Source organism: Populus nigra, chromosome 14, assembly GCF_951802175.1.
Source record: "Populus nigra chromosome 14, ddPopNigr1.1, whole genome shotgun sequence".
Lineage (NCBI taxonomy): Eukaryota > Viridiplantae > Streptophyta > Magnoliopsida > Malpighiales > Salicaceae > Populus > Populus nigra.
Genome location: NC_084865.1, coordinates 12,068,086 through 12,082,499, shown reverse-complemented (window position 1 = coordinate 12,082,499; position 14,414 = coordinate 12,068,086). Strand labels below are relative to the sequence as shown.

At 35.2% G+C, this 14,414-nt stretch overlaps 3 protein-coding genes and 1 non-coding gene across 5 annotated transcripts; 3 read left to right on the top strand and 1 right to left on the bottom strand.

Moving 5' to 3' along the window:
- Positions 1 to 278: 278 nt before the first annotated feature.
- LOC133672958 (reticulon-like protein B13) lies at positions 279 to 1,630 on the top strand. 2 transcript variants are annotated; one of them, XM_062093534.1, is made up of 4 exons: positions 279 to 623; positions 697 to 871; positions 975 to 1,186; positions 1,318 to 1,630. In XM_062093534.1, exons 1-4 carry the CDS (start codon positions 587 to 589, stop codon positions 1,491 to 1,493), a joined length of 600 nt encoding a protein of 199 aa, XP_061949518.1. In that variant the 5' UTR covers positions 279 to 586; the 3' UTR covers positions 1,494 to 1,630. The 2 variants fall into 2 exon arrangements, with proteins under 2 accessions (XP_061949518.1, XP_061949515.1); XM_062093531.1 differs by having other exon boundaries at positions 697 to 883.
- Positions 1,631 to 1,916: 286 nt separating this feature from the next.
- Positions 1,917 to 1,988, top strand: TRNAW-CCA (transfer RNA tryptophan (anticodon CCA)). Its single transcript has one exon. It is a non-coding gene; the product is annotated as a tRNA-Trp (tRNA).
- Positions 1,989 to 3,974: 1,986 nt separating this feature from the next.
- Positions 3,975 to 4,559, top strand: LOC133672559 (RPW8-like protein 3). The gene has a single exon (XM_062093004.1). The coding sequence runs from the start codon at positions 3,975 to 3,977 to the stop codon at positions 4,557 to 4,559; it is 585 nt and encodes a 194-aa protein (XP_061948988.1).
- A 5,420-nt stretch (positions 4,560 to 9,979) lies between these two features.
- On the bottom strand, positions 9,980 to 14,198 carry LOC133672558 (probable disease resistance protein At5g66900). Its single transcript, XM_062093003.1, has 6 exons — positions 12,999 to 14,198; positions 12,792 to 12,802; positions 12,280 to 12,686; positions 11,620 to 11,981; positions 10,939 to 11,151; positions 9,980 to 10,845 (listed from the first exon to the last, which is right to left on the bottom strand). Exons 1-6 carry the CDS (start codon positions 13,955 to 13,957, stop codon positions 9,999 to 10,001), a joined length of 2,799 nt encoding a protein of 932 aa, XP_061948987.1. The 5' UTR covers positions 13,958 to 14,198; the 3' UTR covers positions 9,980 to 9,998.
- Positions 14,199 to 14,414: the final 216 nt, after the last annotated feature.

Below are 14,414 nucleotides of genomic sequence, written 5' to 3'. Positions count from 1 at the left end.
TGAAGTGCATGTAAGCTAACTACGAATTGTAATATATGGGCCTTGAGTCTTCCTGGAGTTAAAAACGCCGAGGTGAAGAAGAAGAGGCTTTGAGACCGGGCTTGGTCTATCGACCTTGTAGAAAACTTATATCAGGCCAGGCATGCCTGTGTTTAAATGAATTCTGGAGCTGGATGGATGCTTTCAGTCGACAGCTAGCCTATGAGGTCTAGGCTGCAAGCTAAAAGAACCGAAAGGTCAAATATATATTAAAACAAATGTAACCAGTGTTCCATAAGAACCAAATCGCCCATCATTCACTCTTTATTTGAATGAATTAAAATCGGTTCCTATGTGCTCATGTTGGAAAATCCTGTGCTCCCTCGAGAAAACTATGGGTCGTATGGATATTTATCCTATATCTGAAGTGTTGCTATTAAGGCTGCAAGACCTCCACGTTTCTTTATACGTGTAAACCTAGCACATATTCTCCTTCTTTACCTTACCAAGAGACAATCTTAACAAGATTTGATTTGGATACCCCCCCCCAAAAAAAAAAAAAAAAGCAAATCCAAGTTGAAACCTCAACTTGATTTCCTTACTTGACATGTCGACTCCTTCAAAATCTTCGCCCGTGTCATATGGTAATTAATCATAAACTCTTTAAACTACAAATTAATGTTTTTTGGCCTCACTTGCTGTTTTAACTTGATCCAGATACTGTAAGAGATGTGTTCTTGTGGAGGAGAAAGAAGCTGAGTTTATTGGTTCTTCTAGTCTCAACAGCTACATGGGTTTCGCTTGATGTCTATCAATTCAATCTCATCACTGTTGCTTCATGGGCTGCCATGTTCGCTGTTACTTCACTGTTCCTTTATGGCAACATAGCCAGGTTTCTCCGCAAGTAAATATTGTTAACCCATCTCTTTTTCTTTCTTCTTTGTTGCCATGTATAAAACTTTCAAGAAGTAAGGTTGTTTTTGGGCTATCTTCAGAGGAGAGCCAGATTTGTCCGGCTTGGAGATTTCAGAGCAGACAGCTATTGAAGCGGCACGCTCCGTTCGACAATCGATAGAAGAGGGAGTTCGATGGATGTGCCATGTGAGTGCAGAGAGAGAACTGTTTCTCTTTGCTCGTGTAGTTGCTGCTCTGTGCTTGCTGTCTTATGTGGGAAGCTTCTGGGATTCTCTGTCACTTCTTTACATAGGTAACAATTTATGCATAACTGTGACACGCATGAATACACAAGCAAGCTAAACTTATAGTTGTATCGCTCGTGATTGCGCATGAATATAGCATATACATATAAATATAAAAGAGTCTTCAACTAATTTACAGATATAGTGGTGGGCATGACTGTTCCTGTGATATATGTAAAGAACGAGGATAAGATAAAGAGGTTTGAAGAGTGGATGAGGATGCAAGCAAGAAGATTGTGTGATATGGTAGATGAGAAGGTTGTCAAGAGAATGAAGAACAGAGTGGTTGAAGTTAAAGAGAAAAGGGTTGACTAATTTCTTCGTTAGCAAAGAAATAAAAATAAAAATAAAAATAATGTGGAAAATATATCTTGTAAATTTGTACATAGTACCAGGATGATGCCAATGTTTGTTTGTATAACAATAATCTAATGAACTTTTAGTTTTCGGTATTTGACATTACATTAACAGCTTAGTTTGTCTGAATTTTTATTTTTGCAATTTCTTTTATAAAAATATTTTAAAAAATAACTCTACTCGAAAATGAAGTTTTTCTATTTTTTTTAAGTATTTTTTAAATTCTTCTAAAAATGCATCCGAAAACTTAGAGTATTAATGATTGATGTGCACAAGATTAGGTTCTTGATTCATGTGCTTCAAAAGATTGCTCCATGCTTGGTAGGTTCATGGACAAAGAGATATTGTTATATAAATGATGTGTTACCAGATATGACAAGTGGATCCGTGGCGCAATGGTAGCGCGTCTGACTCCAGATCAGAAGGTTGCGTGTTCGATTCACGTCGGGTTCAATTCCCATGTTTTTTTAATTACATCCAATAATAGATTTTGGCGTTTGCAATCATCAAAATGCGTTTTACAAGTTAAAGACGAATCTCATCCCTGTGTTCTTTCTTCTTTTTTGCTGCCATCCTTGTACGATAATTTCTTCCCACTAATTTCATCCTTGCACTCCATGATTTCATCCATGATTTTTGAAGTAATCTCTAATACTTGATTTTTCAGGTAAATGTCTCATTACATGGTAACGAGAAGACTCCAATAAGTTATCATTTCTTCCGGATATTTGGTTTACGCTGTGATTTGAGTCATATATCCTCCTAGATTCAATAAATTATTTTAATTTAATTATAATATTATGTCAAAAAATAACTCTTGCTAAATAAAACCCAACACATTAAAAAAAATAAAAAAGTAATTTGTGTCTACCCGAGATAACATGCCAAACTCGAGACTTTTAAGTTGTGAAGTTGAGACAACTCTATAAAAAAAAAATAAAAAAAATATGATGTCATATTCCCAATAATCTAAATATAAAAAGATGAAATTAAAAAAAATAATTAAAAAAAAAACTCAGAAAACACCAATAAACCTAAGCAAGTCCATTAAACCAACCCTGTCCAGGATCATGCAAATAGGATAATCTAATAGAAGAAAGAAAACAAAAAAAATATGAAGCTCAATTCCCAAATCAACCAAGAAATTAAAGATAAAACTAAAAAAATATAAAAAAAACTTAAAAAAGACTCAAGTCAACCCTGGTTAATCCATGATCTAGGTCAAGAAACCGGATTAATTTCTACAAAAAAAAAATCATAAAATCTAATTTTTAAAAAACCTAACGCTGAAAAGTGAAAAAAAAAATCAATGTAATATCAATCTAGATTAACTTTTAAAACTTATGATTTGGATATATTCCTGCATATTCTGAGTTGGATGGAGGATAATGTGGAGTAAGAGGAACCCTTTTGCTAGAAAGACTGTTGTTGCCAATCTCTTTGTCAAGAATCTACACTCTTCAATCACCAACTCTCGTCTGGAGAGCATTTTCAGCAAGCTTAGTAATATACTTTCATGCTATAAAAAACAGGAGTAAGGGTTTTGGGTCCACCGTTTGCAAGATCTATAACCATCAGTATACTTGGAAGACTAGCAGGAACCTTTTATTCTAGTGATTAGGAAACGGCTTTTAATACTGAAAGTTTATTAAATCACTATCTCTGTCGTTGAATTTTGCAGCACTGAGGGAGCTGTTCCGAGCCGAAGCCGACAACTATGCATCTGACTTCTCTTCTTCAAAATCATCAATAAAAATAAAGGCATTGAAATATGCAGCATAGATTATCAGCTGTTACTGTCTTTGTGAAGAAGTTACATGACCTTGCAGGTTAATTCTGTTGTGGTAGCCAAAATTCTCAATCTCTTTCACCTTGCCATTTTTTTTAAGCAGGCCTAGACTGGGCTTTCCAAGAGTCTGCATGGGCTTGATTGTGAGCCCCGATGCGCCTGGAGATGGTTCAGGCCCCTTTGCCCCCCCACCCCCCCCCCCCTTTTTTTTTTTTGAATAGTAAAAATGGAGTGATAACAGTTGCTAAATCTCAGTACCCTCGGTTGATGTTTCTTTACTTTGTATTTTAGTAGTTATCTAGGGCCATGAAGGCGTCCAAATTAGGAAAAAAATTTACTGTTTGGGATTTGTAGTTTTCCTAGTTGAATTAGGATTAGTTTTCCTATTGAGTTTAGGATTCCTGTTCTATCTAGGACTTTTTTGCATTATTTAAGAAACCTAGAAGAGCTATACTATTCACTCTTGATTCTTGAGGATAAAATTCAGAGCATTTTTTCTCTATTTGTGTAGTTTCTAAAAAGCTTTCGATATTATTTCTTATTTCATAGTTACTTCCCTGAAGAGACAATAACATCACTTGAACTTACAAGTAGCCGGGAGTAATCTTTCTTCTGTAAATTATTATACTCTTTGTTGCCAAATTGTTCCAATGGAACCAATATCACAGCTTATTTCAGGGGCTGCTTTGGGAGTTGCCCTTCAACTGCTAAGTGATTCGATTATGCATGCAGTAACTACAGCCTCCAGCTTCAAATTTAAGCTACGGCTTCTCCAGACAACCGTCAGGATCTTGATCGCAAGATTCAAAGTTATCAGAGGAGAACAACAGCAGTTTCCAGGAGCTGAAGCTCAAAGATTGTGTGAATTGTTGGCGAGAGGGATTCATCTTGTTTCTAAATGCTCAAGAATCTCACAATGGAATTATTTCAAGATGAGAAGATACGAGAAAAGAATTGATGAGCTTGATGAATCTCTCAAACATCTTTTAACGTTGAATTTTCAGCTTTTGCAATATGAGAACATGCGGAAACTTTTGACAAGGGTTAATGAAATGAGTAAGAAATTGGTGGATCATGGAGATGAGTTGCCTAAGCCTAGCCATGTCGTACCTTTAAACGATCAAGAAAACTCGTGGTACTCTCGGACTTCAAGCCACAGACAGCCATCAAAACCAAGATTTAGAATGAGTTATCAAAGAAGCGAAAAGATTACCAAGTTTGGGTTTAGTTTCTGACAAACTATCTGGGATTTTACTTTTTTGCAAGTCAATTACTGTTAAAATTGTAAAGAAGTAATTTTTAGTGGAAATTATTTGTTTCCTCAATAATCTTTATTCTTATGAAAATATTTTCCTTTAGTTGTTAATATTTTCTTATTTAGTTTAGAAAATCAAATATTATGTTGCATGATTTCATTTTATTTTTCCTATTTGATTTAGGAAACTTATCTTCCGCAGTTATTGGTTGAAACTCAAATCTTCACCGATTAAAACTAAAATCTATGTTTTATTGCTGGGTTTTTTTATGTTAAATAATCAATTTAACTTAAAAATTAAATTATAAATATATTATTTTCTAATACATATTTATATTTATAAGTAAAAGTTTTTTAGACTTGAAACTGGAATATACCTACACTATTTTGTTTTTATTAAATAAAATGAGAGTGATGAGATTCAAACTTGTATTTACTTAGATAATAAAACTTAAATACCATGTCAAATAACTAATTCAACTTGAAAACTTAAGCTATTTTTTAAAAGGATTAAACCCGTTTTGCAGTTAGTCCATATGGGAGCAAAACTGAGGAAAGGAAGAACAGATCAATCGCAAAAAAGTGACATGAGGTATCGGATCTCATTCTGACTTTGGAGAATGGAAGATATTTATATACAAGTGATTCATTAATGTACATGAAAATCATGGCAATTGTATTTCTTAATTCTTATCATACATTTAGACCCAGTAAATGATAGTCATGTTCGGGAGGTCGCGCTTGAAAGGTTTCCATGATTTCTCTGTTTCTTCATCGCAGATCACGGACTTCAAACTATAAAGAGTGGTGACTGAGTTAGGTAACCCGCAATTTGAGCATCCTGTCATGTAAAAGCTTTTTTAGACTCCAGCTCGCCAATCTGTTCTGGCAAATTCTTAATGCTAATACAGTCTGATATGTCAAGAATGCTCAGTTTATGGAGGCTTCCAATAGTGTCTGGCAAATCTGACAAATTTCTGCAGGAGCTAAGCATCAAGACTTGTAAATTCACCATCTTTCCGATTTCTCGAGGCAATATTGACAGGCCTGGACAGTAGGTGATGCAAAGTTTCTTAAGGGAGGCAATGTCACAGAGTCCAACAGGCAATTCTTTCAGACTATTGCAGTAGCCAATGTTGATCTCCACTAGTTTCGCCAGTGCATCTGAAATCCGGATAGCTTTGTCACCGTGTTGCTCTTGTGCTAGTGCCCATCAATCTCATTCAATCCACCAATCAACGTGTGGAAGGCCGGACCAATATTACAGCCGAGCAACGATATTTTCTGCAGATTTTCTAACTGTACACAGTTAATGGTAAGGGAAGGAATCAAAACCTGCTCCAACCTGATCCTCTTTAGATTGGACAGGTTTCCAAGAACTATAAAGTTGCTTATTTCAGCTGTGAAAAAACCATAATTTGTGAGGATCACCAGCACAGGATTGAGAGGATCACTATAGATCATCCCAACCATGTAAGTCTCTTACATACATATTAGACATGATCCAAAAGAACACTCCACAAATAAATTTTATTAATCAAATATCTCAATCCAATATATCATAATCTTAAGTTTGTAATAGACTATGCATACAATCTTCATACCATCAAATTGCGTAATTCCAGATAACAATATTCATCAACATTTTTTATACATGCGCAGAATAATTATTATGAAGCATTGACGGCACAAATAAGATTACACTAAAAAGTTAAAATAGACCTATGGCAACACCCTAGAATTGTTCCTTTTTTCTAGTTGTTAGCCAAAGATCCACATTAGTCATTATATTTATTTATTTGCCCTCCAATATTTTGGTGAATGTTGTTTCGTAGCAAGAAGCATATTTCATTAACTTTGTGCTGATATATGCAGAAGCAATACTCTCTATCTTGCAAAAACGTTGACAAATATTTATATGGAAACATATCATTCAGAAAAATTAACAAAAGCTAAAGGCATGACTTCAAAGTATTCATCTCTCATGCATACCTGGCTTCCAAACAATTTTTGTTAGTTAAAATCTTTCGAACATATGTTTAAAAGAAAGAAAAACCTTCTATTTTTTAAAAAATAACCTTTAATGGCTAGCATTATAGGCTAGTGGACATAGCCCAAGTAACCAAAAGTGTTCTAACTACTTGGGCCTGACCCAAGAGACTCAAAATGCTGCAATTATTTAGACATGGCCCAAACAACTAGAAGTGTTCCAACCACTTGGACCTTTTCTAAATGATTGAGATTTTCTACCTAAAGTTCAACCCAAACATGGTGTTGTTCTAATATGATCAATTCTATGCAACATATTTTTTTTTAATATCTTTTTTTAGGTTACATAAGCTCTGCATATAAAATTTTCATGCACATGCAATTTTTGTCTATGCAGAGCTATGCATATACCTTTTTCTAAGCCAATGGTAAGCCATCACCAATACTTTTCACTCATAATATAGATGGTTTAAAATATTATGGTTTAAATCATTGCATGACACACTAACCAAAAAATACTGTAGCCAACCAAACTAATTTTTTCACCAATGATATAATCTTTTCTTCATTAAAATTTTCAAAGTTTAGATGTATAAATACACTTAGTCATCCATGTAAAGAGCTGTTAAAGCCAACCATGACATCACCGTAAACATAATCAAGAAGTAACTCTTAAAACCCATAAAATCCAACCAAAGCCAGACAAAACCATTGAAAGTCAGGCTAGATTTGTATTGTCTAACTCTCATTTTATTTTATTTTTCTACATATTTTTTTTCTATACACACATAATAATATAAGCATCAAAGAGTTTTTTATTCTTTAGGGGATTTACTATTTCAAAACCAGTTAAGTCCATCAACCCAACCATAAAAACTCTAATTTTTATTTGAAGTTTTTTTGGTATTAACTAATTAATTTCATCAACAGTATAAAAATACATTCCTTTATCAATATTCAATGTATTTTCTACCTTGACTTACCTTATGGTAAAAAGAAAATTCAATTAAAAAAAATGAGTAATCAAAGAACACGTCCCTAGATAATAACTCAATTCTCACTCACGTCTCATGTGACATGCTACCATAAGTCAGGAACGTGTTCAACTGGAACGTTAAATCGTGACTAAACTAGATAAATGACTAGCATCTTGGGTCTGGAAAACATACTAGACCCATGTTCTTTCGGTCTGGAAAACATGTCAGATCCACTTTACTGTGGACTTGGCTAACCACCAAGTTCAAGTGTCTTGGATCTGACATATAACCCGCCAAATCCAAGAACTTTGGATGTGGCTAGCGCTATGTCTAGGTGCCTTAGGTCTGGCAAACATGCCAGATCCACATTACTTGGTTCTGACAATCATGTCTGACCCCCATTTACTTGGGTTTGACAAAAAATAAGGTATCCAAACCTTTTTTTTTTTTTTTTTGCAATGGGTAGCATGATTTTCTAGGTGGAGAGAGGGGAGGGAGGGAGGGCAGGAGGGATGGAAAATCCCTTAGCCGGAGCTCCTCAGTGGGCCGCCTCAGCACATATGCCTTGCCATTGTGTCTAAGGCGGCGAGGCGCATCGAACACGGCCCTGTAAAGCAGCACTCAGTTATGTTTTTAAGATGCACGTACCACTTGAATAGCGTATGTGGCGCCGACTCATTGGCACGAGCTTAGCACACGCCAACTATTTTTTTAATATAAATAATAATTTATATACATACAAATACCCAATTACCCCTGATCCCATATGATATTTACAATAAAACTATAATGATTTACAAGAGTATTACATAGTCATAGTAAGAGAGGGAAGGGTAGATGCAAAAGTATCGGATAGATAAAGATATGGAATTTTTAATTGATATAGTTTGGATCCCATGCTTGGATTGGATAATGTGACAAGGGATATATATACAATATTTTTCAGTTTTTAATTTTATAAAATATTATAATTCAAGACAAAACTCATAAATGAATATCTAATGGTGTAGCTAAACCTCAATACAATTTTTCTACCCAATAAGTAAGACTCTATGGATTAATATTATAATAAAAATGGAGTGTTGAAGTTGGAATATAAAATTTTATCTTTCTTTTCATCAAAAATTGAAAAAAATTATTTTATTTTATGAATTTGAATTTCTTTAAAAAAATATTAAATTGAAGTAATACTTTAAAGCTTCATGATTGAATAAAAACTGGTTATTATAATTTTTAGCAAGTTGCCGTGACAAGCTTAATTAATAGAAATGCTACTCCTAGGAAGCGGCGCTAGAGCATCTCGTTTTTGAGACCGAGTGGAAGGTTATCATGCTTTCTCCAAGGTATGGGAAAGTTTTATTCAGTAGAATTTCCCTAACCTTAATTTCCCAAAAAAAAAAAACATTAATTTTGTTCTTCAAAACCCTTTCAAACATTTTCATTTTCTTCATTGCTTCGTTCACAGATCTTAACAACACTCCTAACACAACACAGCATCGACAACAAAATCAACAACAACAACATGTGCCATCGATTCCCTTCAATGGAAAAGTTCAGTTCCTAGAGTAAGAATTGCAATTGCTTTTAAACAATTGTAGAGAATTTCCCTCGCCTTTCAATCAACTACTGCATCAATGCTTTTCTTCTTGTGTGACCATTCAAGAATGTTTGGATTAAGCATAAATTTCTTCTTGCATACTTCAAAATGTGTTTCCTGGCAAGAAGCTCTTTAATGGCATGTATCACACTGCTCAATTTCTTATGTTTCTCTACAGAAGAACTAACAACTAAACTAAGAAAAGAATCTAAACGAAGAAAAAACAGACATATCACAATGAAAAACCTTAATCTTCTCAGTAGGGAAATAAGCATTATTTATTTGAGATTTTGGGAAGTGATTAAGGAAAAAAACTAGATGGAGTAATATTCCATCAATAATCCATTACTTTCTAACCTCGATTTTCACAAGATTTCTCAAACAAGAAAACAAAATAAAATAAACAGTTTCCCTCCTTATTGTAAATGAAATATTTAGAGAAAAATAAATGGAATTAAGAGCTGGCTTGTTGTTCCTGTCGATATATATAATTTTGGAGGTTATTTACTCACTAATCAAAGCTTGAACAGCTTCTTTACCAATTTCTGAAAACAGTGTTGAAGGTCAATAAGGAGTTATTTGATTTGATTGTGAAAGGTTTTCTATATCATAAGTAAAATAAAAATTAAATTGCACAAGAAATAGCAACAAGGTCATGAACACACCCATCATTTATGGAAAACAAGGTGCGAAAAAGGAATTTGAAACGGGGAGCAAGAAAACTTTGCAAAATTGATAGATATTAGATAGCTACTAAGAAATAACACCTGATTTCATATGAACTTAATAATTCAAGAAATCTTAGTATGTCTTTTATTTATTCACATTTTACAATCACCTATGGAATCTATCCTCCTTACCACGGCTTAATCCTTAGATTTGGAAGCCTTTGGATAAAAGATTTCCACAAAATGGTAACTTCTTCGTCACACATGACAATTTCTAAACGTTTGAGGTTCTCAACTGACGAAGGCAGCTCTGAGATTGAACACCCATTCATGAATAGCTTTCTTAGATTATGTAACCCTCCGATCTGTTTTGGCAAGTGACTGATATTTGAGCAATCAGATATGTCAAGAACACTCAACTTGGACAATTTCTCAATAGCTTCTGGCACCTCTTCCAATTGAATACAGAAATGAAGGCGAAACACTTCCAAATTCTCCAGCTTACCAATTTCCTTGGGAAGTTCAGACAGCTCCCAACAGCTACTGATACTGAGTTTCTTTAGGTGAACGAGATAAAAAAACCAAACAGGAAGGTTCTTCAGATCAATACAACGGTCAATGCTGATCTCTGACAGGTTCGAGAAGGAACTTGATATCTGAATTCTAGAGTTACTAAAAGCCTGATCAATGTTACACATAACTAAGGAAATCTTTTGAAGCTTTCTCAGTTCTAGAGAGGACAAGCCAAGTGATGGAATTGAAACTTTCTCCAGCCTAATTCTCTTCAGATTGAGCAGAGAACAAAGAAGTGGGAAATTACTTATTTCAGCTGGCACAAAACCATAGTTTGTGATCAAGAGAGCCTTCAGTTTATCCATTTTCTTCACGAACTCTGGTAGCATGTAGTTCTTTGAGCGAATGTTCAGAATTAGAACCTCAACATCAGGTGCTTGCAAGTTAGGCCAGCTCGGTACAAATGTTTCATCTGTAAAAATGATGTGAGAGGATGATGTGAGAGGAATTAAAGATGGCAGACTCCATGTTATCAGATGTTCGTCAAAAATGTTGTAACCTGCTTTCAGCTAGCCTAGTTGCATGATAAAATAGCATGGGGACAACAGTATGAACCTGTGTTTGATAGATAAGAGGTAGGCACTGATGTGTTGCTTTCTTTGTTCCCTCCACCACTCTGGAAGTTTGCTACCACTTATATCTATGATTAGTCTTTTCCTTTGTTCAACAGGCTCTGAGCTTATTTGATCATTGGCAAGCTGTCGAAGAAGATCATGCTGCATAACATAGTGATCGTTGTAATAGCCATCAATTTCACTTGCATCTTTCCTGGTAAAATTTGAATGGAAACAAGCATTTACTTGGCAAGATATTCTAATAATAACTTAAAGAGAAAATTCCTTGTGGACATCTATCTTCAAATTTGAGAAGCTACAACACTCTTCTGCAATGATATCAATGGAGTTCATATACCAGTTAAATTAACAAGAAAAAATAAAAAATAAGACCAGTTTGAATAACTCATTAGTTCTAAATTCATCTAGCTCAAGTTTCCTCAACTTCTCTACCATAATCATTCTAAATGAAGAAATGGAGACAAATTTAACATACTCTGTGTATCCTCCCAGGCACATCAAATAGGATATTATGCATAAGACAATCGCAGCTGAAGGTTAATTAAGACTTCAACACGTCGGATATCAACAACACTGCCAGAAACTTACTTAAACCGCTGCTCAAGAAACTTAACCGGTAGAAATTATTGTCACAACACAGAGAATAATAGTGCCTGATTACCTTCCCACTTCATGATTAACCAAATTCAGGGCGTCAAGGTCATGGAGCCTGGCAACAGAAGCCACTCCATTTTCATCATGATCATGCAATTCAACCCACATATCAATGAGAGCAGTGGCAGGGATCCATTGGCCTTCAGGAAATGAAACTAGGTCCGTGTAGCAGTCCTTTACCTTGACGTTATTATCCAAGACTTCCAAGCTTTGATGGAGACAATTACGCAGAGCAGTGTTTAATTCAACAATAGAACCACCTTTAGACAATTCCAACACAGTGTTTTCCCAGCCTACTGCAGGCTGCCCGCACAATGATCTTCCAACAACAGTAAGGGCCAGTGGATTCCCCTTACAGGCTTTCACTATCTGAAGTACAAATAAAATTCAGCATCTTATAAGTTGATCTAAGCACTCTCTTTTTCTCTCTCAAGTGTACGATTCAAGTAAACCTATCCTAAAGTCAAGTAGGTATGACACCCTAATAAAATTCATGCATTTGTATTATGCCCTTTCTCATCTCAGTTTTAATAAAAAGAGTGACTGCTAGCAAAGGTAAGCAGATATGATTGTGGTAAAATTGTATGGACCACATTGCTCTATAATTCATTTTCCTGTTAAAGATCAAGTACATAACTGCATCTTGTGTGAGAAATTGAGAAAGCACCTCATTCAAGATACTTTCATCTGGATTGTAAGAGCTCTGATCGGCCAGGATTGCTGAGCTAATAAAAAGATTCTTGGCATCCACCTCATTCAACCGCTGCAGCCTATATGTAGAAGGAAATCTAGGGAGCACACATGTTGATGTCACCAAAATCTTGTAATCTGGAATCTGGAACTTCAATTTATCAATGAGGAACTCGGATTCATGCCAAACATCATCCAGGACTAATAGTATAGGATTAGGTCCTGTTTGCTTCAGCAGTTTTTCCAAGTGATTGACAGCATCATCATCACTTTGAAACTCAGGCACATGTGGATGTCCCTTACGCAGAAAGAGATTCTGTACAATCACCTTCAGGTTTGGTTTCTTGGAGACAGTAACAAAGAAGATGTTGTCTTTAAATTTTCCTGTTCAAACACAATTAAAAGTTGGTTTTTAAATGAGGCAATTTACTGGGAAAAAACAGGTCCCAAATTGTTTAGAAGGAAACAGTTCTTGTTGCTGATATCTGCTAATAACGTTTCTTAAAGATTTTAAACCCCAAAAAAACAGCTCCCAACGTTGAAAAGCAAATTTATGTTTAAATGTAATAGTCGTTAAATCTTATGGAAAAGGCATCACCTTTGAAGTATGTTCAAGTTGTTAACGAAGCTTCCTCTGTGCGCTTAAATTACAGTGTGTTTATAATGAAAAACGAAAACCATGAGATAATTTAAGACTTACCTTTAATATCTTCTTCGTGACAAAGCTTTTTAGCCAATGTCGTCTTTCCACATCCTCCAAGAGCAGTTATTACTACCACAGAAAACTCATTCTTGAGCAGTTCTGTCTTCAAATCCTTCAACTGCTTGTCCAATCCAACGATTATCGCGGGTGGCTCGGGAGGTAAATACAGAGGAAAAGATGCAGGGATCTTTAGGCATTGGATCTCTTTATGAATGTTCTCCATCTTCTCATCAATCCTATTTGCCTTGTCCTTAATGTCTATCACCTCCTGATGCATAACTTTCACATCATCTCTTGTAACCTGCACCTTCTCATCAATGCCTTCTGCCTTGTCCTTGATGCCTTTAACCTCAAAACGTGTAGCTTCCACCTTCTCATCAATGCTGTTTGCCTTGCCCTTGATTTCTTTCGCCTCCTTACGAATGCCTTTCGCCTCATCACTTGTAACTTCTACCTTCTCATTAATGATTTTTGCCATGTCCTTGATTTCTTTCACCTTATCTCTTGTAACTCCCACTTTCTCATCAATCCTATTTGCCTTTTCCTTGATTTCGTTGACATCTTCCCTAGTATCAATAAGAATCTTTGTTCCTTTCAATGGTAAAATAAAATCATAGAACCTTTTAAGTGAATTATCGAAATCTCTAAGTTCCACAGTGCAATTAGACGGTTTAAAGCAAGAACCACAGCAATTTCCTTTCGAGCATTTGCTAACAAGTTCCTGCCCTTCTTTTATTTGTTTCCACAATCTCCCTATGTCCTCATCTTCACGATCTAATTTTTCGTTTAACTCATTTATGCTTTCAACGACTGGAATTATAGAGTTGAGTGTGGATTCGATGCTCTTCAAGGTAGTTTCTAACTTTTTCTTTTTCCTCGTCGCTTCCTTCACAGATTTTAACAACTCCCCTAATACTTTCTCTGCAACAAAACCAGCAACAACAAATTCCATCACTCCTCTTCGATGGAAATGTGCACTTCTTACTCTCAAGAATCCCACTTACTTCCAACTTTTCACATACTTGTTGATTTGGACCAACGTATCTCTCTCCAATTTTTTAATAAACAAATGTCAAGAATTTTGTTTTCTTCTTAGTCAATCACACCCATAAATGCCTTTCCTCTTTCCCATTACCTGAGACATGGAATAGCATACATGCTTGCTTCAAAAAGGATTTTCTGACACGATACTCTAATTCAATGGCATGTATCACATTGCTTGTTTTCTTAAATTTATTTCCTAATGCAATTTGAAAGAAACACTAACTAAACTAACTAACTAACCATACAAAGGAAGGAATCGAATGTAGAAAACAAAAAAGACATGCTGGGATTCAAGAGAATAATCACTTCCATTTACCTACAGCATAGCATAAGAACATATTCATCATTAAGACCTCGACTTCAAA

What these genes read in the sequence shown, in the direction of transcription:
- LOC133672558 (XM_062093003.1), bottom strand. Translation starts at nt 13,957, where the DNA reads ATGGAATTTGTTGTTGCTGGTTTTGTTGCAGAGAAAGTATTAGGGGAG. An exon ending in GTTAATCATGAAGTGGGAAG is followed by an intron (nt 11,152 to 11,619) that starts GTAATCAGGCAC and finishes AAATTTTACCAG; the next exon opens with GAAAGATGCAAGTGAAATTG. An exon ending in CTCTTATCTATCAAACACAG is followed by an intron (nt 10,846 to 10,938) that starts GTTCATACTGTT and finishes GATAACATGGAG; the next exon opens with TCTGCCATCTTTAATTCCTC.
- LOC133672958 (XM_062093531.1), top strand. Translation starts at nt 587, where the DNA reads ATGTCGACTCCTTCAAAATCTTCGCCCGTGTCATATG. An exon ending in ATCTTCGCCCGTGTCATATG is followed by an intron (nt 624 to 696) that starts GTAATTAATCAT and finishes AACTTGATCCAG; the next exon opens with ATACTGTAAGAGATGTGTTC. An exon ending in ATAGCCAGGTTTCTCCGCAA is followed by an intron (nt 884 to 974) that starts GTAAATATTGTT and finishes GGCTATCTTCAG; the next exon opens with AGGAGAGCCAGATTTGTCCG.
- LOC133672559 (XM_062093004.1), top strand. Translation starts at nt 3,975, where the DNA reads ATGGAACCAATATCACAGCTTATTTCAGGGGCTGCTTTGGGAGTTGCC.